This window comes from Leptosomus discolor, chromosome 2, assembly GCF_034619465.1.
Source record: "Leptosomus discolor isolate bLepDis1 chromosome 2, bLepDis1.hap2, whole genome shotgun sequence".
NCBI lineage: Eukaryota > Metazoa > Chordata > Aves > Leptosomiformes > Leptosomidae > Leptosomus > Leptosomus discolor.
The window spans coordinates 39,801,066-39,824,452 of NC_141392.1; the positions used below are offsets into that span (position 1 = coordinate 39,801,066).

Genomic DNA, 23,387 nt, shown 5'->3' on the forward strand with positions numbered 1-23,387 from the left:
TGTTCCCACCTTGGCAGAACAGTATATATAAAGAGTACCTCAGCAGACTAGCTAAGGTAGCTCTTCCATGAAGAAACGGACAAAAGTAATGATTTATGCTGGTGCAGCTTGATCACACACTGAACTCTCCCTATCGCTGACGCACTCTTAGCCTTTTCTTCCCCTATTGAGATGACCCTGACCTACTAGACAGCCCTTTCCTTGTGCAGTTAAAACAGGGTGACTTCCTCATCTCTCCTCCCTTCCTCTTGGTGCAGGTAAACATAATTTGTGCTGGTTCAGAAGGCCACACAACCTGCACCAACACAGAGCAACTTCATGCCAAACACACCTTCCCTTCTGTTACACTTCGTACTGATCTAGTTGTTTCACTTGCTTTTCTTTTCCTGCATGTGAAAATTAGCTTTTTATCCAGGCTCCCTAAGGAAGCAGACTTGTAGATCAGTGCTGCCTTTCTGTTCATGTGAAACCTCCTCTGCTGTTTGTTTTCAAGTAACTTTTGACTAAAAATTCAACTACTGTATGATTTGGTGGCTGAGGGGAGCCCCAAATTAATGCTGTGCAGAGGGGAAAAGCAGGCAAACAGCCATTTTGGTTAGCTGATGGGCTCTGTGCTGAGCTCCAGGCTAGTGCTTCTTGTCCAGTGGAGAGTTGATGCACTCGAAAAACCTTTGTTAGCCCTGTGGCTTTGTTAGCTCCAGCCTGGCCTACAGATCAGGTCTCTGCATGCCTCTTGGTGCTACAGCTGGTGAAGAAATGGGTATATAGCTCTACTCTTGTCCTTATCTAACAGTGCTAACAAGGTTTTATCAGGTTAACTATTTTGAGTAGCAATACTCGTTTTCAAATCCTTTACACAGTGAACTGTGCGGCCTAGGCCCGAGACGGGCGCCCGGGAGGCCGGGGAAGGAAGGAACTGCCCTGCCTGTGAAGCTGGGGCCTGACAACAGGGCTGGGCCGGGGGGAAGCCGTTTAGTTGGGCTGGGACGTTATCGGGGTTTAATCCACGTCAGAAGGACGGACGGCGGCCTGTTCGGGTGTCACGGTGACTGATTTCTAGTTCCGAGTGGACACTTTGCCGAGGCGGTGCACGGGAAAGGGGACAACCGTGGGGCCTGCGGCCGTGCTTCCCGCCGCCGCCTGCCCAACATGGCGCAGGCAGCGGCGCTGGGGTGGAGCGGAGCGCTGCGGCCGGGAGGACTGCTCTGTCCCCTCAGACCTCGCTCCCAGGCCCGGCGGAGCGGCACCGGCACCCCAGGCGGGAGAGCGGCGAGGTCCGCGCGGAGCCACGGCGCCCGGACGGGTATTTACGGTACGGGCGCGCGCGGGCAGCCGCTACGGTAGCAGAGGGAGGAGGGGGGGCAGGGAGGAGGGACTACGTGCGCGGGGGCGGGGCGGGCAGTGCTGCGTGCTCGGCCCCGCGAGGCGCGTCTCCCTCGCGAGCTCGGTGAAAGGATTTGGCGCCAGGCGGGTCCGCTCTGCAGCTGCCGCAGCCGCACGAACCAGCCGCGCCACCCACCCACCGCCTCCCGCCGGGGCCTCGACCCAGAGCCGCCGCCGTCCGCCCCAGCCCAGAGCCGCCTGCGCGCCGCCCAGGGATCGAGCCGCCGCCGCCGCCATGAGCTGCTCGCCCGTGAACGTGAAGAAGCTGAAGGTGTCGGAGCTGAAGGAGGAGCTGAAAAAGCGGCGCCTCTCCGACAAGGGCCTCAAGGCCGAACTCATGGAGCGGCTCCAGGCCGCGCTAGACCAGGAGGAGGCCGGCGGGGGAGGCCCCGCCAGCAGCGCAGCTGAGCCTGGCAACGGCAGCATGGAGGGGGAGGCGGCCGAGAGCGGCGGGGGCGCTTCGCAGCTCCACCAAGGGGGAGGCCCCGACCAGGCCGCGGCCTCCACCGCGGAGGACGACGACGAGGAAGGGCTGGAGGCCGCCGATGGCGACGCCATGGAGCTGGGCGAGGAGAACGGCGAGCGGGCGGGGGCCGGGGGCGGCCCCATGGAAGAGGAGGCGGGCGGCGAGGAGGAGGAAGAGGAGGAGGAGGAGGATGAAAACGGAGACGACCAGGGTTTCCAAGAGGGGGAGGACGAGCTCGCCGACGAGGAGGAGGCCGCGGCCGGGGACGCCAACGGGCACGGGGAGCAGCAGCCGCCGCAGCCCCAGCCCCAGCAGCAGCCCCCGCCGCTCCTCCAGCCGCGCAGCGCCGCCAAGGAAGCCCCCGGCAAAAGCGCCGGCGGCGCTTCGGGGCCCCCGGCGGCGGCGGCCCCCTCTGGCCCGGCGGGCCCCGCCAAGCAGCAGCAGCAGCAGAAAAAAGCGGAAGGTGGCGGTGGCGGCGGCCGCCCCGGGGCTCAGGCCACCGGGGGTGAGTGTGCGTGCGCGGCGGGAAGCGGGGGAGGCCGTTAAACGCGCGCCCCCCCCCCCCCCCGGAACCTCTGTCGGGGGGGGTGGGGGTGGCAACGGCCAAAAGGGCGGTTTCCGGGGCGCGCGCGAGAGGGCGTTCGCGGCCGGCGCGAGAGCGGGCGCGGCGGCGGCGCCTCCCCCGGGGTGGGGGTGGGGGGGGTGGGTTCCAGCGCCCCCCGCGCGGCACCGCGTGCTCCGCTCCGGGCGCTGCGCCGGGCCCCGCGCCGCGGGGGGGCGGCGGGCGTCCCGTGAGAGGCTGTTGCGTGGGGCCGGAGGAGGGGCCGGTGCGGGGGGGAGGGGGGGGGCGGGCGCGGGGGGGGGGGGGGAGGTGCGGGGAAGGGGCCGCCGCGCCGGGCTGCGGGGGGGAGGGGCGGCGGCGGAGGGGCCGCTGGGGCGCGCTGTATTGTGCTGAGAAGCGCTCGGCGGCGTGACGTCACTTCCGGCCTGGGCGCCGCACGGGATGGCGTTGGGAAGGCCTGGTACAATGGAGGCGGGCGGAGGCGGAATCCCTTCCCTGCGGGCGGGCGGCCCCACGCGGGGCTGCCGCCCGGCCCACCGAGAGGAGGCGCAGTCGTGCGGATCGCTCGGTGTCCTTCGAGTGGCCGGGAATGTCCGGCGGGGGCGGGGGGTGGTGCGGGTCTGGCGTCGCGGGAGGCCTTTTTTTGTGTGGATGGGTTGGCTTTTTGTCCGATTTTTGGGTAGTTTTCAACGCTTGGGAGCGGTCTGGGTTTTCTGTGGGGACCTTCACATCGAGGGCTGTACCCACTGCTGCGTGGTGTGCTGGCTGCTTCTGTCGCGGGTGGGAGATGATTTAGTAGAGTTCCGAGTCTTCCGAGAAAATTCGAGATGCGGGTTTTTGTTTTAGTACAAAACAAAATTCTTCAGGGTACTGTTACCTTTATTGTGCTGTAGGTTCTTACAGTTTCCGAAGTTGGAGCCACTGCATGGGATTTTATTCGCAATTAAAGAATTACTTTATGTAATTAAAATAATAAATTCTGTTACAGGAGATGCTAAAACAGAACAAAAACCTGGTGAGAAAAAGAGGGGAGTGAAGAGACCACGTGAAGACCATGGCCGTGGATATTTTGAATACATTGAGGAGAATAAGTACAGCAGGTAAATAAACTTGATGCTGGGCAGTGTTTTGTGAATGAGGAGAAGTAAAGTACAGAAATATTTATTTTAATGGTGTGAAAATACATGTGGCTTCATTATATTTTGGTTGGTTGTTTTTGTTTTGTTTAGGGCCAAGTCCCCTCAACCACCTGTTGAAGAAGAAGATGAACATTTTGACGACACGGTGGTTTGTCTTGATACTTGTGAGTAAATGTGCTTCCCCTTGCTCTGGAAAGATGTGGTGTTATGCTTTTAATCTTAAAACCGTATTTTCTCAAATGTGAGGTGAATATATTTGTTGGGTTTTGTTACCAAATAACTTTTAAAAAGAAATTTAGAAATGGTTTTCCACCCATTTTCAGTATACAGAAGTACAGAAGATATATAGGTCTTTATATTAGCAGTAATAAGCTTGGTTTTCCAAGGGAGTCTGGAATATCATACAGTTTTCTGAAGTCTTAACCAAAACATTAGTATAGAAACTAAGCTGGTCAAGTGTAGAGGGAGCACAGAACACCCTAAAACAGCTTGAAAAACTAATTACGTAGCACATCAGATTTTCACTTCTGGAAGTTCAGAGTCAGTAGTGTAGGTGCTTACAGTAGTACAGTTTGAGAAGTTAGCTTCCTGTGTAACTTGCCATGGCCCTATTTATATACCAGCCACTGCAATATTTTTTCATGTTTTCTGATAAATTTAACAACAAAATTGGATAAGGCCTCCTGAAAAAAAAAAAAAAAGTTTGCAGGGCGGGAGGGGCAATTTATGCAAATGAGATGGCAGAGAATTGGTTGGAAGGGCCGAGGAGTGCCTGCAAACAGTGGGGTTTTGAGGCAGATTGTAAATGTTACTGTTGTTGTGATGTACTGTGACTGGGCAAAGCTGACATTTGTGTTCTTGAGGGTAAGTATAAGGACTTAGTGCACTATTAGAAAACTTGAGTAAGTGATCCTTGAACTTCTGGGATTCTTAAAGTGCTATGGAAGGAAAGCTTAAATTTTGGCATTATCTGATAGATCTGTTAGTAGTTCCAGGTGGGTTTTTTTCCCTGAGGAGGTGTGTTGAAATGGAAGGAGGTATTAGTTTACAGCTATGTAAATAGCTGAATGTGCCATCCTTGACATTTTAGTAACTAAATCTCGAGTTTCTAGCTGCTAACCTGGTGGGTAGTCACCTTTGTGGAAGCTTCTTATTTTCCCAATAACTGAGTAGTACCTACTCTTCTTTATTATTATTTCTAGTAGAAAGTTTTCTTACTGGAAAAAGTTTGTGATTTAATTTATAGTGTCAACAGAGTGCCTGGAGATCAGAATCAAACGTAGCTTTAAGACTGAATTGTGTAACGACTTGGCGTGCTCTTTTCTGACCATAATGATCCAGACATATAAGAGGTTTAGCACCCTTAAGTGCTTTTTATTACCCATGTCTTACAAGGAAGCTGTACCTTCAAATTCTGTTCTCATTTGTTGTTCTGAAACTAACCTATACAGATGGGTTTCTTCTGTATGATTTTATCAGGTTTTCATGCAACAAATGAAAGTTAGAAGTACTAATGAGAAAGCACTTGGATCACAGATACTATACTTGCAATTGGGGATGGCTGTAGGCAAACAAAACAAGACCTCACGCACGAGAGTTACCAGTAGTGGAGGGAAAGACTGTGTTTTGGAGTGCTTGGGCAGCCTGCAGACCTTATACCAGGGCAGAAGAACTCACTGCTGTCTCATTTTGCTCTTCTCTTGTTAACAGTCAAATAGGTTTGGAGTTTCTTCTATGGATTCCTTGCTCTGGGGAATTCAAGTGCTCTGTCCTGCACCTCATGTTACCATTTTGCATTGTCTTTTTGAAACCTACTAGAAGATTAATTTGAAATTTCATGGTGTGCAGCTCTGAAGATGTCTGTGACACAAAGGTTCCGTTTAAGTTCTAAGGCAATAGGTGAATTCATAGTGCAGATTTGGTTTCTTAGGTGAAGTAGGTTGTCTTGCTGCATTCTGCGTGCTTAACTGACATTGTTTTAATTGGCTTAATCTAATTAGACTTGCTAATTGACTATATTAACCAAAGACAGTACTACTTTTGGTACTGAAACAAAAAACCTTGTGTTCCTGTTTACTTCTTGGCTGCCCTTAGGTTTGGGCACGAGGAGTAAGAAGACCTCAAAAAAAAGGTACCTAGCAAATAACGCAAAGAGCACGATGCAGATTTGCAGTTTCCTTTGCTCTATATTGATGGAAGTATCTTGGGTAACTGACAAAAGGTTCAAGTAGATGAGGCGAAATTTGAGTTTTAAGCAGATGGGAAAAACAGAGGGGAATTCTGGGATAGAAGTGAAGATGGCACCTTGAAAACCATTCTCATGTGCTAGCTTTTCCTAAGGTTTTTGGCTGAGCTTCAGCCTGCAGCTCCATCTAGGCATGTGTTCAGTGGCTTTCCTGAAAGTTGTTGAGCACTTGCTGGCAGTTTGTCTTGACAATCACCTTTGAAAGCTGAAATCGCCTTTAATGCATAAAATTGGACAGCTGTACTTTATTTTGTAATAAGAGTAAACAGAATGATTTTTATGTTAACAGATAACTGTGACCTGCATTTTAAAATCTCAAGAGACCGATTTAGTGCTTCCTCTCTGACCATGGAAAGCTTTGCTTTCCTTTGGGCCGGAGGGAGAGCCTCCTATGGTGTTTCTAAAGGCAAAGTCTGCTTTGAGATGAAGGTGAGTTAAACTGATGTTTTATGGGAGACTGTTTTGCATGCTTAAATATAGTATAATTTATACATGTCAGGGTTTTTTTGGACTTGGTTGAAACTAACTCAGATGAACAGGACTTTCAGAAGGCCTTCTCTTAGGAGCCTTTGGAATGGTTCTTGATGAAATTTGCAAAACTGCTTCCTCTTTTATAAGAACTTCCATTTAACAAAAACAACAACAACAAAAAAACCACAGCAGCTTGCATTTGCCCTGAATGTAACTTCTGGCCTTGCTTTTGAACCAAGAAGTCCGTTTGGCACCTCATGCATCAATGCTTGAAGAATTTTGGTACTCGCTAGTCAGACATTTGTACTCTGAAGATTACAGGAAGTTTGTCTTGGGTTTTTTTGTTTGTTTTGGGGTTTTTTTAGGGGGCTATAAGTGATCCCAGCAATTTTTTTTTTTTTTTTCTGTTCCTACTTAGTCTTTGAGTTTGGCCTGCTCTAAGCAGGGATTTGGGCTAGTTGACCTCCAGAGGTCCTTCCAACCTGAATTATTCTGACTCGTGTATGCAGCAAATGTGAGCATTTAGCAAGTACCTGAATTTTGAGAGCAAGAGTTGCCAAAAAGGGTAAGAATGGCAAAGAGCAGTCAGCCTTGTTGTAATAGACTGATTTCTCCAACTTGTTGACAAAAGAGTAACAAGAGGCACAAAGCTTGATTTTTATTTTGTTTTTAAACTTCACAATGTTAAAGGCTTCTTTGCCTATGATGTGCCTGTGTATATAAGTGCTCACTCTGTTCTCTTCCTCCAGTACTTTCAAATCTAACCACTGCCATGAGGAGCAGGTAGTGTTCCCATTCTCCGCACTCTTGCATTGAGTGATTTCTGTGTCTCTTGGTGCCTGTAACTTTGGAAGGCCAGTGAAGTTGATGTCAGTATTTATTGCCCTGTTCACTTTAAAATCAGTTTCTCCTCAGTCACTTGACCGGAATAGTTGTGGAAACTGGTAGGATGCCAATTGGTTTTCGCTTCATTTTGGTGAAGTTTGTAAAGGCCCATTTAAAATAGCTGGTTGCCTACAGATTCCATTGCTTCTAGGTGGGTCTTTTTGAATTTGGTTATGTTGTTTTGAAGCTGGCAACTTGCCCAGGAAGTCTGCTTACTGTGGAAAGGGATGAGTGTAATATTTTCCCCAGTCCATGTAAAGCAATTTTTTTTTAACCATTACCACATTTTGTTGGCAAAGTAATTTACTGTTAATCTCAACTTTATAGTCATTTCTTTAAAAGAAAAAACAAAAACAAAAACAAAAATCCATGTATACATCTTGTTTGTGATTTTTTTTTTTTTTTTTTTAAATACAGTGTCAAAAGAATTAAGGCTTTTAGCCATGGAGAGGGACTGCTATGACTAAGTGCTTTGAAGGTATATGGTATCTTGCATTTTCATTGCTCAGTCAGGAGATGTACCTAGTCACTGGCTTGTGGTTTCACATACTTCAGCACGTTTTGTTTTGCAGGAGGCGATTACTCAGACTTAGCAAAACCTAACCAAAGTGTACAGGTTCCAGATGTTACCTTTGTGTTTCCATCTTGTTAGTGTCTAATAAATGCTGCATACCTTTTAATGAATAATTTAAAAATAGGTTACAGAAAAGATACCTGTTAAACACCTGTACACAAAAGACATTGACATACATGAAGTTCGAGTTGGCTGGTCACTGAACACAAGTGGGATGTTGCTTGGTAAGACTTAAACATTTGATTATTTTTGTATTACTTATTGTGTATGTGAATGACGTTTCAAGTGGGGTGGTTTGGTTTTTTTTTTTCCTTAGGCAGATGGGAAATGCTTAGTGATTGTAGTCCATGAGTTCTGAAAAGTGGTCTGCAGTTCACTGGACATGGTCCCAGTAATAAACTTTCTTGGACCAAAGTTGTTTAAGTATTCAGGCCTTTAAGGAGTACATGATTTCAGAGTTAAATCTTTCAGTGGTCAAGTATGGGTTGTGGAGAACATTCTGGAAGACCTGGCAAGATGGATTACTCCTCTTCATATAGTATCATAAATAGGAAGAGTGAGTTTTGCCTCTTTTTAAATTTTAAATGGTGGGGGGCATGGTACAAGATTTAACTAGTGAAGAAAAGTTCCTGGGTAACTACATTATCGTTCTTCTGGCTTGGGGAGAGAATCCTCAATTCCGAAACTAGCTAGGAAGAAAGAAGTACAACTTCATTAGGTAGATGGGAACTGATCATGAAGGTATTTATAACTCATACCTGCTGCTTGTGGGAAATGTATATGAATTGTTAACATTCTCACAGCAGCAGCAGCTGTCTGGTGAAGTACTTAAGTTCCACCTGAGTCCTTGTGTTTGACGCTTCCTGTTAGCTTGTTCCTTGCAGCTTCGTCTTCAGCTGTCGCATAGGCTGAATGTCTGCTAAACTCCCCTTTAAAATGGGGAGGGGTGAGTGCTACTGGAGACTAAATTCAGAAAGCCTTTCTGACTAACTGCGTTACAGGTATACCAGTGCATAATCAGCTCTTCAGAGTTTAAAAATACTTGCTCGTATCTGTCTGGCAGTTCAGCTTTATGTCAACGTGAATCTGGAACCAGCAGCAGAAGGCTCTTAAAACTGGGATGGGGGAAGCACTGCTGTTCCAGCTCAAGTGAGAGCGTTCTCGAATACAAGAATAAGCTGTAGCTGTTTGGGGGACGTGACTTGTTTTGGCGTTAATAACATTTTGAACAGCAGCTTGTTTAAGTAGCTGTGAAGTGATTGTATTTCTAAAAGATTAGGTGAAAATGCCTGTTTTTCATAAGTTTAAATTATTTCTTCAGGTGAAGAAGAATTTTCTTATGGGTATTCTCTAAAAGGAATAAAGACATGCAATTGTGAGACTGAAGACTTTGGTGAGAAGTTTGATGAAAATGATGTGATTGGATGTTTTGCTGTAAGTTTTCACTTAATATTTTCTTTCAAGGAAAAACATCCTTGAATTTGCTTTGTGAGAAGCAGTGAACAAAAAACATGGAAAAACTCAGAGCAAGACAAGTTGTTTAACATAGGGAGGAGGTAGAAGGTGTCAATAATGACTGCTGTCAACATGCTAGGATTTCACATTCACAGACAAATGTCTTGAAAGCTTTTTTAAAAAAAAGAATTGGATCTTAAACAAGATGATCATTGACAGTAACTCATTTTAAAAGAAAACTTTTAAATAGTTCCTTTTTGATATAACAGTGTTACAGAAGTTGAATGAATATAACTGATATAATGAAATGACTGTATAATGAAATGTAACTTTATAGAGTGAGATAATTTTATCCAAACTAACGCTTTGTCTGAAAACCAGAATTTTGATGGTGATGAAGTGGAACTCTCATATTCCAAGAATGGACAAGAGCTTGGTGTTGCATTCAAAATAAGTAAGGAAGTTCTTGATGGGCGGCCGCTCTTCCCACATGTTCTCTGCCATAACTGTGCAGTTGAGTTCAACTTTGGTCAGAAGGAGGAACCTTACTTCCCTGTCCCTGAAGAGTATACCTTCATCCAGAAGGTCCCCCTGGAGGATAGGGTCCGAGGACCAAAGGGACCTGAGCAAAAGAAAGATTGTGAGGTATGTTTCTTGTTGATAATCTCAAAGTTGAGATAGAAGTGGTGGAGTTTAAGCAGACTATTGTACAACTATGACCTCTTTGTTTGGGGGCTTTAATACTTGATATCCCATGACTTTTCACCCCTCTTGACACCCCCATACCCCCCACTCACTTTCCATTAGGCTTCCTGGTCTGAGTTGCATATTAAAGAAAAATTTTGAACTGGTATCTCAAGTATAGAACCTGTCGTCATAGGTGGTGATGATGATTGGCTTGCCTGGAGCTGGCAAGACTACATGGGTTACCAAACATGCAGCAGCCAACCCTGGGAAATACAACATTCTTGGGACAAATACTATTATGGACAAAATGATGGTAAGCAACAACATGACATTTTATTTGTTGATATTAGACTTGCTGTAAATCCAAGGTCTGCATGGGGTTCTTTGGTATCAAAGAAATCTTAAGAAACTGGCTACTGGTTAGCTAGTGACCATTAAGGATTCTTGTCTTTCTGAGCTGCTGCTCATACGTGGCACATCAGGATTCTGAAGCTTTTTGTGGTACTATGTAAGAGATAGTCAGCTGTTATTGACTCAGTGTTTGTATGTCTCTCCATGTTGCTGTCCTCAGAACGTTCAGCTTTGAATTAATAATGTGATGAGCATACCTTGGATTCAGCTGCACTGATTCGCTTAGAGTCTTTGTTTATAAAGCTCTGTGTCTTATGGAGGCTTTGGGAATTTCAATTATGAGTTTGTAGGTGTGGCCTTGAATTGAATGGTCCTTGAAGCGAGGTGAAAAACATTTAGCAAAGAAAAACGTCAGCCATGTGTGTGAGGGCTACTTTAACACTGGAAAATCTCTCTGTAGGTTGCAGGTTTTAAGCGGCAGATGGCGGACACTGGAAAACTTAACACACTGTTGCAGAGAGCTCCACAGTGTCTTGGAAAGTTCATTGAGATTGCAGCTCGTAAGAAGCGGAATTTCATTTTGGATCAGGTAGAAGCTTCAGTGAAAAATGGTTAAAGAAACCTGTACAGGCTGTAGTGCAGTAATTAAATGGGATTAAAGTTATATTGTAATAGCAGTTGTTTCACTTACTGACTTAGTGCTCATTCAGGGGACACAGAGTTGAGATGTTACTACAAATGCTTATCTGAACTTCTCTGGATTTATGGGATGTGGGAGGAATTTTTAACACGTGGATATGAGCTCGTAACTTTGCATTATGCAGCATCTTTATGTCCAGTTATTTGTAAACTTCATTGCAAGCTCTTGTAGAGGTGAAGTCTATACACCATAAGTTGACTTCCTTAACTCTTACAATGACAGCTACGTGTAGTAAGTTACTGCATTTTTTTCAGACAAATGTGTCTGCAGCTGCGCAGAGGAGAAAAATGTGCCTGTTTGCAGGCTTCCAGCGCAAAGCAGTTGTTGTTTGCCCAAAAGATGAAGACTACAAGCAAAGAACACAAAAGAAGGCAGAGGTGGAGGGAAAAGATCTTCCAGAGCATGCAGTTCTCAAAATGAAAGGCATGGAACATAATCCTATACTGTGTTTTAGGATGCTGAGTATCTGTTTAAAGGATTAAGTAAACATGAAGTCTAAAAAACCACTTTATCTTAAACACTTGTACTTAAACAAAACTGGAAGACTATTGTAACTTGTAGGACAACACTATATTGTGTTCCCTCTGCTGCAGTCCTTAACACTACTCAGTTATGCTGATATGCTTCATGCAGATGCACAAAGCTGTCTTGGCATAAAGTGCCCTATATAAGTGACATATTTGGCAGAAACCGGTGTTCTGAGTGGAGGCTTATAAAAGAAAAAAAGATCTAGGCAGAATGTTTTCAAGGTTTGGAACAGTACTGGCAACTCCATGAAGACCTGTTTATTTCTTTTGTCACTGTTAACATTTCTTAAATGGTTAAATTATGTAATTTTGTCCCAATGCTGAGGGAATGCAGGGGGTGGGAGGAGGGATGGGAGAAAGGTGGATAAATTACAGCTTTGATTGTCGCTGAATGTAGATGCTGAATACTCAGTGTTTTTGCAATTATAGGGAACTTCACACTGCCAGAGGTAGCAGAATGTTTTGATGAAATAATCTATGTAGAGTTGCAAAAAGAAGAAGCTCAGAAGCTTTTGGAACAATACAAAGAAGAAAGTAAGAAATCTCTTCCGCCAGAAAAGAAACAGAACACTGGCTCAAAGAAGAACAAGAAGAGCAATAAAAATCAGTTTAATAGGGGTCAGAGAGGACGTGGAGGATTCAACATGCGGGGCAACTTCAGAGGAGGAGGTGAGCCTAGAAGGAAGCCAGTAAATTTTGGAGGTTGGAGATAAAAAAGCTTGTAGGTCTTGCATCGCAGTTAGTACACAGTGGGAAGCTTGATTTCAGCTTCAGCAAGTTTAATATCTTAGTGCGAAGTTAACTGTGCAGCTTTAAAAGTGAGTATTGTCACAGTCGTAGATTACACTGTTCATGATTTGAGGCACAGCTTTGAGTTTTCATGTTGGGTTTGGTGTTCGCTTGTGTACCACCAGACTGTACGGGGCGGGGTAGTGCATGGTTGCATTGCTGTCTTTCACTGTGACCAGACGACTTGATCTTTGCATTGCAATTTTTGCACTGAATTGGGACATCTTGTTTCTCTACCGTCATTATTTTGAACAATAATCTTCACGTAAGAAATACTTAAGACCTAACAATTACTCGATTGAAGCAACTCTCTCCCTGCAGTCCCTGGCAATCGTGGTGGATACAACAGGAGGGGAGGCAACATGCCTCAGCGAGGTGGTGGAGGTGGTGGTGGCGGCGGTGGCAGCAGCGGTGCGATTGGCTACCCATATCCTCGTGGCCCTGTCTTTCCAAGCAGAGGTGGCTACTCAAACAGAGGAAACTATAACAGAGGTGGAATGCCCAACAGGGGAAACTACAACCAGGTGATGCTTTGGGGGGATTTATTAGTTGATCTGCAGTACTTTGGAAGGTGTTTGAAAGGCTTGGTGGCTGTGAATAGCCTCAGACTTGGTTGCCGTACTGCGCTAATCCCACGTGAAAAGGCCAAGCTGTCTAGTTCAGCGTGTGTGCCCAGAGCGCTGATTGTCACATAAGAAGTCGTGGTGCTGATGGCGGTTCCATGTTAAGACTGTGTCTCTGTCCTGTTAAAGATGAAAGGTTTGGGTTGGGTTTTTTGATGTGTTGGTTTTTTGTTTGTGGTTTTTTTTTTTTTCCTTCAAGTACTAGTAACTGTTGTTTGGCCTTAGGATCAAGATGTAGCTTTATCAAGCATTTAGGGAACTTGCTGGAAATAGCTCTGGAGAGTCTTTGTTTTGGTGTCTGGTATCGAACACAGCTAATAAAGACATCCTAGCCTCGGTCTTAACTGATGGAATGTCAGTGGAAGTATTTGAAAACATAATTTGGATTACAGAGGAGCCAGCAGATGGAGCCCAAGCTAGTAAACACGGCTCAGGTTTGTCTGATACTGGCAAACAGGGGAAATGCAATATTTTATCTACTGGTATCAACATCCCTGTTTTGCACCAGAACTTGTATTTGAAGTTTTGTGGACTAGCTCTTCTATTTTCAGTTGTATGACCCATATCCTTTTGTCTGATCAGATAACACATCCTTGTAGCAACCACAGCCTTTCCTAACTAAAAATAGGCAAGCTCTTGTATTTTTAGTTGTCCTGGTGCAGTTTAGCAGCTGGAAATAGGGTGAGTCAAAACTGGATTAGCCAGCTTTCCAGACCACTGGCAACAACAGTTTGAGCTGGTTTATTAATTCTGAGGATTTTGCTTTGTGTTGCTTGGAGGGGGTGGCTTTTGGTATTCTAGTGCTTTTCAGGGAGGTTTGGGTTGGGATTTTTTTGGTTGGTTTTTTTGTTTGTTTGTTTTTAACATAGGCCTAATAACCTTGTGTTCGAAAGATTCGGTATGGTATGTGACGTTTTGGTGGTAATGGAAACATCGGTATTAGTGTACTTCTGAAAATTCTGTGTAGATGAAGTAGTTAAAAACTGTTGTCCTCTTGCAGAACTTCAGAGGAAGGGGAAATAATCGTGGCTACAAAAACCAATCTCAGGGCTACAACCAGTGGCAGCAGGGTGTAAGTAGTCATAACTTTATTTTCACTGAGTGTCAGCTTGAATGTTTCAAAATGCTGTCTGAAACAGTCAGATGTGTAGTCAAAACTGGATGGCAACATCTTCTAATGCTAGATAGTGTTGCTATAAATAGTGTTCTGTGCAAACCTTAATCTGGCCTGATGGTCTCAATAGATCAAATATCAGCTGTGGCTTATTGGTCTTAATGGTATATGGAGTATTTGGCTTCACATTACTACTGTGAGGTGAACTCAGAACTGCCTTCAGCTCTTCTGTTTGAGAGGACTTTTAGTCTTCTCAGGTTCCAGGAGACCTAGGTGTTTGCTAAACACGTTTTTTTTTTTTTTCCTGTAAGAAATGTAACCATTATATGATTACAGGTTAAAATTAACTATATATCCATTTATTGCAGCAATTCTGGGGTCAGAAGCCATGGAGTCAGCATTATCACCAAGGATATTATTGAATACCCAAATAAATGAACTGATACATATTTCTCCAAAACCTTCACAAGAAGTCGACTGTTTTCTTTAGTAGGCTAACTTTTTAAACATTCCACAAGAGGAAGTGCCTGCGGGTTCCTTTTTTAGAAGCTTTGTGGGTTGATTTTTTTTCTTTTCTTTTTTTGTACATTTTTAATTGCAGTTTTAAAGTGATTCGTAAGAGAACCTCAGCATTGTGCACGATAAGAGAATGTGTCAGTATTTCAGGGTTCTACATTTTATCTGTAAAATGTGACTTTTTTTTTACCACAACAAAAGTAAAACGTTGCTTTGTACCTGGTGTCTTTTTATTAAAGAATTTTCTCCTTTTCCCCCATCCCCCAATTTCTAAGAAACAGTCGTGAGTCATGTCACAATACGATAGAAATGTTAGCAACCAGATTCGCACGGAGGCTCCATAGTAGCCCTCCTGGATACCATGCAATTATGTAAAGCTCCGTATTACACTCCACCCTCTCTATGAAGCTTCTGGGTGGGGAGGGGAGGAGGGGGAGGCAAAAGTTTCTGGCAATAACTAGGACTTTTTTGTAACCTTTGGAACTTCAATAAGACAGTGGGGGCAAAGAGGAAACCTGGGGCTAAATAGCGAAGGTGGAGTGTATGTAGAAGCTCTTAAAGTTGTAAAACTTGGTTGCATTATTTGTGGAGGCTCAAACTTGTGAAGGTACACCACCATAATTTCTTTTCCATTTGTTCTGCATTTTGATTATGAGAAGAAGCTGGCTTTACCCATTTCTTATTAAACAAAACTTGTTGTAAATCCAGTTGTCTAATGGGATCTATATGAAGTTAGCTGTGTGTCTGTATAACTCTTTCCCCACAAAATACTGTATACCTAGTGTGCTTGTAGTAGTTACTCCACCATTTTGTAAGCTAATGAACCTGTGAGTCACCCATTTTATATCTAATTTTTAATCATGTCAATTCTCAAATGGGTGTATCTCCTTAGCCTGCTGATTCCTTTTTTCTCTTTAAAGAAAGTGGGTGGAGAAATTTAACTCTAGACGTTTGTTTGCAATAAAATAAATTCATTTTACTCTTGTTTTGGGATTGTTGCCATCAAGGTCTAAAATCCCTTTAAGGCTATAAAGAGGAAGAGAATGTATGGAAGCGATGATGTTGGACAGTTTTAAACTCATTACTGTGTACGTGCTGAAATACTTGTGTTTCTTTCAAATCCTAAACTGATGGTTACTCTGTTAGAGATATATCACATGTATAATCTCACAGTTTAACATGGTTCTATGTATAGGGCAAAAGTCTTTTGAGTTCGCTTGCATCATGTAAATCCACTTAACCTATTTATTGTAAAATAGACATTAGGGAAGGAGCAAGGGAAGAAACTGGACAGGGAGTAGGACGGAAGGAGGGTGGTCACAGCGAACGAATCCTGGAGTTGAACAGAGCTTCACTTTGGTTTAACTGCTATTTTGTTCAGATTTATGCTTTTGTAAAACTGTAGTGGCAATGTTGGCTGCTCATTTCCTTGCGTTAATGCCGTAAGGTGGGGGGGGGGGGGGGCGAGAACTGCTGCCAGTCGGACTCTGGCATACGTGTGAAAACACATGTCACGGCCAGCACCTGGGCGCTGGGGTTTGCCTGCTGCATTCCTCATGGCAGCACATGTACTAGCAGGGGTACGCAGCCTGGACCTAGAGTCGGTGTAGTGTGCTTGAAACTCCTCAGCTGTGAGTGGGTTTCTAACAGTCTTGAGACGTAAAGGTGAAGTTGTGTTGCTCTTCTAGCCTTTATAGCAGGTGACATTGCATATTGACATTAAACATTAACAGCACCACCTCCTTGTTAGTACTGCTTTAAGTCATCCCTTTACTTTGAATGAGAAAATGTAAATTGTCTTTAAAGAAACACTATTTAATGAACTAGAAATGTGGGGAATCTAAATACAAACCTGTTTTGATGAAATGGAATTTTCTTCAGACTTGCAAAAAAAGTTTAGTGTAATTAAAGTCCATCTCCCTTCTACCTCCTCACAAGAACTAACCCTTTGTATGGAGTGCTGATCCTTTGCTTATTTTGGTACTCTATAAAATGATATAGTCTTAAACTGAAATATAAGAGCCTACACTTACTATGCGGTCGTAAAGCTTGTATTTTAATTCAAAAGTCTGGGATGTTTTGTTTTCAATGCTTCAATGTATGGTGTTTTTTAAAAAAAAAAAACAAACGCCCACACACTGCCTTACACCTGAAAGAGGAGTACCTGGTCTACTAAACCTACTCCTGTGTGAGAAAAGCTGTTTTGGTAAGTGCAGCCATACTTGTGCTGCCTGTCCCCTGAGGTTAGCATTCAAAAAAGCTTCAGCATCAGCACCCCTGGGGCACCACGTGTAGTTTGGAAAGGGGAGAGGAAAGTCTGACTGCTTCCTGCTCTTTGTCCCAGCAGAGCAGAGACCAGCACGGGCAGAGGGCTGTACGGTCACCCAGCCTGGGTCCACCTCCAAGGGGCAGAGGGATGCTCCCTCAATTTATCTTTGCTCTGATTATTCCTGGAGAAGGGATTTATTTTGCTGCATGAAAATGGCTTGTATAGAAAAGCCATTACCTAGAAAACCACAAATACTTCAGAAAAAAAAAAAAAAGCTTTTGCAGTTTGCGTTTAAAAAAGACAATAGAAAACTTAGCTGATGGCTCCAACGAGGTGAGGACAGCACAGGGGTATGTCAGCACTGAGGGCCGAGCCAGCTGTTGCGTTGGGTAACTTCTCACGGCTTAGGAGGGCTTGTTGACGTGAGGGAAAGTACTGGTGTTCAGCCGCACTGCCACCAGCGCTGGTGCAGGCGCTACTGATGCATGACACGGGTTGGGGCTCCTGTGTGTCTTGGGGTTTCTTTCCTAACGGAGTACAGACCTGGGGAGCCTTGGAGCTGGTTGGGCAGCAGCAGAAACGGGGTGTGTGGTGTCAGCGCAGCAGTAATGTTGTGGCCGGCGGTGCTCCCCTTGCAGCCCTGGCTGCTGGAGCTGCTGACCTCTCGCCTTGCATGCGTGACAGCCACGCATGCTCAGCTGCAGAGTGAAGGCAGGTCTGTGCTGGGTGTTGTGGGAGGAAGCTCCCACTTAAAAAAAACACTCCAGTTGTTTCTGCCTTTGCTGGTAACAGTCATAAGGATACACACAGTGGAAGTGGAGGTGCTTCCCTGACGTGCCTGCTGTTGGCGAGGAGCTGTGTCCTGGGCACTCCGAGAGTAAATGGACTCTTACCTGTGGGACGTAAGGGCCTGGCTTTTGTTCTGGGGCACCTTACGAGATCCCTGTTCCCAAACCTCTGCTCTGCCGTCATGAGCTGGCCCTTCTAGCGTGCTGCACTGCTCCCATGCTGCGTGAGGAGTACCCAGCCATGCCGGTGTGTGCGTGTAGGAGCTCAGTGTAAGTGGCACCTGTAAAGAAGTTCCTTTCGGTGCCCACTGCAGAGTAATTCTTGATCAGCAAAGACATTTTTAGAAATTCTGCCCAATTTTTCTGACAGTGGAATGAATTAAACCAATGTTCTGGCAATGCCTTGTGCAGTCCATAAAAAAAAACCCAACATTTCTTCTTCATGGTGTCAGCCACTAGGTGGTCGGGGGTTTTTTTAATCTCTTACAACACTCTTGACCAATGTTTTTAACAGAAATAGGTGATGATATCATCTTTTAAGATTCAGAGGCTTTCTTGTTCATGACCTTTTGGAAAACTAGGCCAGCGCTTGCTAAAAGTGCAGCCTCAGACTGAAGTCACCAGAAATCAAACTGAGTTAGAGACGTCAGGTACTTGAATACCTCTGCAGATGTTTAACTGCCAGGGGCTGGACTCCGAGGGGAAGAAGTAGTTACAGACTAGTAAGGTAGGAGTAAGTATCGCTGGAGCCGTCCCAGCCTGAAGCGCTGTGGAGGATGGGGAAAGCTCCCGGATGTCGGAAGAAGCCACTGAGAGGAAAGTGGAAATTCAGAAGAGCAGCTCTGTAACTCTGGTGTTAAACTGGCTGTGGTGAAGTCAGACCAGCGCCTGCCTCCCTCATGCCCAGTTCACCTCATCCTAGACAAAGCCACCCCGTGTAAGTGGAGGGGGCAGGAGGGGGCGTCTGTTTTAATAGCAGATTAGCGATGAGTTTTGTGCAGCTTTTCTCCTTTGCTCGGTGACCGGGCAGGAGCTGTCTCCTCCAGTCCAGCAGCCCGCTCCTGTAGGGAATTCCTCCGATGCAGGGAATGGGCTGAAATTGGGACTTGGCCAGTAATTATTCTGGATGTGGCTGTGCCTTAGTTTGTCTTTCTGCCAGTACTGGGAGCAGCAGGAAGATTCAGCAATGAATCAGTTGCTGTGTAAACTCAGCTGCAGCTTAAAAACCATGCTAAATGCTTAACACATTGTCAACATCAAAAGAGAAAAAACAAAGGCAAATGTAAAAAAACTAGTAATGCAGGTGACTTGATCTACAAGTGTTACTTCAGAGCAAGTTTTTTGTTCTCTTTTCTGGTTTAGTAGACAATCTTTGATCTGCAAGAGTAATTTTGGTCCTAGAAGTTACTGAGATCAAAACTATGGGTAAGACAGCTCAGCGAATTTTTCTGTCAAAGTTTTTCATGCTCAAAAAATTTTTATGACTTGGTAGTCAAGGGCAGATACAATTTACACTAATGATTTGAGGATCTGCTGCCGAGTTAGCATACAAGGATTGAAAGGGTACTCGTTTTTCTCAGTGTTAATTCTCCCTCAGCTAGGATCAGGTGGGTGCTTACTAGGACACCTCTGGTAACTAATGTGGCATAAAAATGCAAGTATGTGTTTTCTGGTCTGAGCGTAGCCCTCATTTATGTCACATTAGCCTAGGTTAACTCTTCCGCCACTCTGTGCTCTGGAGGTTTTCCCCCAAGTTCTAACAAAAGCTTATTTGCCTCAGACGTGGGGAGGTCTGTGCTGGCGAGGAGCAGTGATAGAGCATGAGTTCTGAAATGGTGCTGATGACCAATAGAACTGCAAAATTAAAAGGCCCAGAATAGTCCTGAAGATCTCCCTGGACATAAGTGCATGGTTAAAATACCAGTGATTGTTTACAAGGCGAGAGCTGCAAGAAAGGGTCAATTCTCTTCTTTAGTTTCTGCTGAACTTTCAGCTCTGTGGGGCTGTTGAGCAAGTAGGTAAGATAAGCTCTTGTATTATAAAAGGACCTTTGTCTTTGTGGTAAGAAGGTAGCAAGATGGGTGAGAGGAAATGAGTAAGCCTCGTGGAGGGATTTACTGTAGAATTTTTTTTTCTGAAATAAATGACACTTGGGGTTTGCTCACATCATGCTGAGAAACAAGATTTAGAAATAACTGAGCTAGCAGAGGCAAGTCCACATGCAGTGTTGCGTGCAGGTTGTGAGCAGCGGAGCTATGTGCCCAAAGCCTGGTACCTCCATATTGTTCGTGCTTTGTCTTCTCTGCTTCGTGCTCCCTGCTGCTGTTGGAGCACCTGGGGTGCTGCGGGGCCTCCAGCCCAGCCTGCGAGCACTACATCAGAGGGAATGAATTCCTGAAAGCAAACGGGGACTTTATTGTGTGGGTGGTCCTCTGCACCACACTGGGCTTTTTCTGCCTTGGGTTTTGCAGAGTCTCTGTCTCTCAGTAGGTCGCAGAAATGCTGTTCGCAAGGTCCTCTGGAGACGTAGTCCATCCTCCTGCTTCCAGCAGGACTGGCACTAGTACTCAGGTCAGCCGGGGATTTGTGTAGCTAAAGCTTGAAAATTGGCAAGGGCAGAAATTACACGACCTCTCTCGGCAACCTCTTCATGCTGCACTGCCCTCGTACTAAACCAGTGTGTCCTGCTGTCCGGCCTGAAGCTCCCAAGCTGGAGTCTGTGGCCATTGCTCCTGCCATGTCATCTGCAACTATCAAGAGGTGTTTGGCTCCACCTTTGTAACTGTCCTGCAGGTAACATTAGGCGGTGATTAGGTCACCCCACAGCCTGCGCCTCCTCAGACTAACCGGTTTTCCAGAGGGCATGCGCACAAGCTCCCCGAACACCTCAGGAGCCCTTCACTGGCGCCTCCACGGTTTTTCAACATCCTTGTTGACCGAGAGGCCCAAAGCTGGACAGAAATGGACACACTGCTTCAGCAGTGTCACGTACTGGGGGCAAGTGGGTCCCTCGATTTGTTGGACACATACTTCCCGATGGAGCCCAGACTGTGGTTTGCCTTATTTGCAGTGAGAACACTCCCTTGGCCCATGTTCAATTTGGCATCCACTGTTAAGTCCTATCCTTTTCAGCAGGGCAGCTATTCAGATATAGCTGCTTCCCAGCCTCTGGTGTACACTCTATTATGCAAGTAGTCGCCATGTAATAATAACAATAATAATAATTTAAAAGATAATTTATTAAATTGTTAAATAGTAAGCCACGCACCTCAAAGAAACACTAGCTGTAAATTACTTGTGCAAATTACGTCATGTGTGTTCTCCCTGTTTGCTCTCAGAGACCTTGGAGAAAGTGGCTGTGGTGACAGCGCAGCAAGAAATATTTCAGTACTTACATTATAGGAGAACGCAACACTTCAATGTCACAAAACACATTTGGTTTCCAGACCTGGGACGCTCCTTCAGCTGCACCTTTCGTACGAACTTGCCTGCCCGTTTTTTACAAAAACACGTATCTGCTGTGGGGAGCAGGGGCCACCGAGCACCATGCTGGTTGCCGGTGCTTGAGCCAACCGGCTGGCTCCCATACACGGCTGCTTTCTCTGAAAGGAGGAGGTGGATGGAATCGCTGTGCCCCAGTGCTCTGGTCCACACGCCAGCACGCTGAGCCCAGCCCTGCTTGGCATTGAGGAAATTCCGCAGTCTGCTCAGTGGCAGCAAAGAAGGTGGAGGCCAGGAGACACTTCCAAAAAAACCAAGATCTCCCCAGCAGCTCCCGGACATGCTCAGTTGGGGGCTGCTGCTACCGCTTCGGCAGCCATGTTGGCACAGCCCCTGGATATTTATGTGCCTCCACGGCCTGGCAGCCGGCCAGTCCTTTTTTATTTTTTTCCTTTAAGGAAACACCCACGGAAGCAAAACAAAAGACTCCAACGGTTTCTTTCGGCATATCCTAGTGCAGAAAACGAAAAGGAAAGTTTTCAGGAATGATCTTGCTTTTATAGATGCTTACTGCCTTGGAAGGTGTATTATGCTGCAAGTACCAAGTATCCTTCTCTAGTTCCAGAACCAGTGAAAATTACACTGACGAAAGCAACAGAAAGGCTGGTGGGGGAAGGGAGGGAGTGCATGGTTTCCTCCTTGAATGGCGGCTGTATCTTAAGCGTTCCAACTAGCGTGGATCCAACTGGAGGTCACCAGTAGACCGATGGTGTTGCTGATGTATCAGTAACTGAACTCTGAATTTTGTCAGGTTTGTTGCCACACCAGCAGCATGCCATTTAAAACAGGGCTGTGGTTTGTGGCATCTCACAGCCTTGCAGTTCCCAGAATGTTCCTGAAGTGTGGGGAGTGTGGCTGCACACGTGTGCCCACATATGTGCATGCAGAGGGGCATCCTTTGCTCTGCTTCAACTGAACATTATTCTGAGGGAGCGGCTTGCTGGCCGTGTGGTAGGTGGTCACTCTGCAAGCCACTTTGATGATCTTGAGAGTGCACACATGGGTGACAGAGGTGTACAAACTGAGGTGTGGTGTCCCTAGTAGAAGGATGAATGGTCATACAGAAAATGGTGAGTAGAAATGAATGGGGACTGGCTTTTGAGGAGGAGAGGACTGTTGTTCTTGTTAGCAGGGGTAAGAAGCCCTGTGCAGTAGTGGTTCCAGGGGACTTTGCGAGGTTTAGGAAGAAATGTTCTTTTTATCCATCTGGGAGTCTGAGTAGGCGGCTACTGAAGAACATGCACTTGGATACTATCAGAGCTAAGAAACTGAGTCAAACAAGTTCTGTCGTGGCTTCCCAATGCTGCCTCAGGGTAACCCTCAAAGGCTTTAAATGTTGGATAAAAGTGTTATAAGCACAGCATGTGATGATAATCACTGGTAGTTCCAGATTTCTTTGGGGGCCTGAACATCTACTCTATTTTAAGGAATACGCTGTTGGAAATTTTTTTGCTCTGTATTTGCTCAATGAGGGACTCCTGCCACAGCCTTTTGTGATAATGTATCTGCCCAATAATCAATCAGTTATTGGCTTTTCATCTTCAACGATGTTGCTACCATCTCAGCCAAAGCCTGAATGTTTGCTGACAGGGAAGGGGATGCTAGCTTCCCTTTAATTGCTTCAGTAACATATCCTAACCGTTCTGTTGGCAGGGACTGTGAGCACCCTGACAGCGAATTTGCTCAGAAGGAGGAGTCATGGGCAAATGGGCTGGGTGGATGTCTCATCCTGTTTCTGCAGCATCTGTGCAGTGTCACAGTGATGAGGTGGTAGAGAAAGATCTTTTTCACTGGGTTTGGCCACCTGGCAAAGGTAAAGTTGGTAAGAACTCTTGACCTGGATGATGGAAAGCATGAGTACCAGCCGGAGTTGTAAAGCCTGTAGGTGAACTCCAAAAACCTGTCACGCACATGTAAGCAGGCTTAGAGACCAAGACATCTCATGGATAAATGCACAGTGTGATCACTGGAGCTGATCACAAGCCATTTGCCATCAACAGGAGCGATGAAGATCTGCTCTCTGGGGAGAGAAGCCATGTTGGCTGGGAGTGCACCTGCTGCTCCTTGTAACAGCATTTAGCAAAATAAACAAGGAGTTTAAAAAATAAGCAAAGCATGTGTTTCATTCTCTCCAGAGCATGAAGACAGAGAGGGGGAATCTTCGGTTCTGTTAAACAGATCACCACAGTACTGGCTGGGTATTTTTGGAGCTCTGGCCAGTCTAAAGTGGAAGAGCACTGCAGTGGCAATTGTCTGCTCCCACAGTACATCTTAGGTACTGCCAGTGGGCTCCTGGCATGTTCAGGGAAGTTGAGGGCTCTGATGCAGTCTTGCTTATGATA

General features: G+C 45.7%; 2 protein-coding genes across 4 annotated transcripts in view; one reads left to right on the forward strand and one right to left on the reverse strand.

Moving 5' to 3' along the window:
- The window catches only part of DRC8 (dynein regulatory complex subunit 8), a 52,643-nt gene extending 51,023 nt beyond the window's left edge, over positions 1–1,620 (reverse strand). Inside the window, exon 1 of the mRNA XM_086460397.1 lies at positions 1,441–1,620. Coding sequence (XP_086316523.1) covers positions 1,441–1,620 — 180 coding nt within the window. The remainder of the gene's footprint in view (positions 1–1,440) is intronic.
- Positions 1,615–15,466, forward strand: HNRNPU (heterogeneous nuclear ribonucleoprotein U). 3 transcript variants are annotated; one of them, XM_086482334.1, is made up of 14 exons: positions 1,615–2,354; positions 3,400–3,511; positions 3,641–3,714; positions 6,085–6,224; positions 7,850–7,949; positions 9,047–9,159; positions 9,562–9,825; positions 10,061–10,180; positions 10,679–10,807; positions 11,173–11,341; positions 11,875–12,114; positions 12,556–12,758; positions 13,858–13,929; positions 14,340–15,466. In XM_086482334.1, exons 1-14 carry the CDS (start codon positions 1,619–1,621, stop codon positions 14,391–14,393), a joined length of 2,526 nt encoding a protein of 841 aa, XP_086338460.1. In that variant the 5' UTR covers positions 1,615–1,618; the 3' UTR covers positions 14,394–15,466. The 3 variants fall into 3 exon arrangements, with proteins under 3 accessions (XP_086338460.1, XP_086338461.1, XP_086338462.1); XM_086482335.1 differs by having other exon boundaries at positions 3,403–3,511; XM_086482336.1 differs by having other exon boundaries at positions 1,615–2,318.
- The last annotated feature ends 7,921 nt before the right edge of the window (positions 15,467–23,387 follow it).

What these genes read in the sequence shown, in the direction of transcription:
- HNRNPU (XM_086482334.1), top strand. Translation starts at nt 1,619, where the DNA reads ATGAGCTGCTCGCCCGTGAACGTGAAGAAGCTGAAGGTGTCGGAGCTG. An exon ending in AGCAAAAGAAAGATTGTGAG is followed by an intron (nt 9,826 to 10,060) that starts GTATGTTTCTTG and finishes CTGTCGTCATAG; the next exon opens with GTGGTGATGATGATTGGCTT. An exon ending in GGAATTTCATTTTGGATCAG is followed by an intron (nt 10,808 to 11,172) that starts GTAGAAGCTTCA and finishes CATTTTTTTCAG; the next exon opens with ACAAATGTGTCTGCAGCTGC.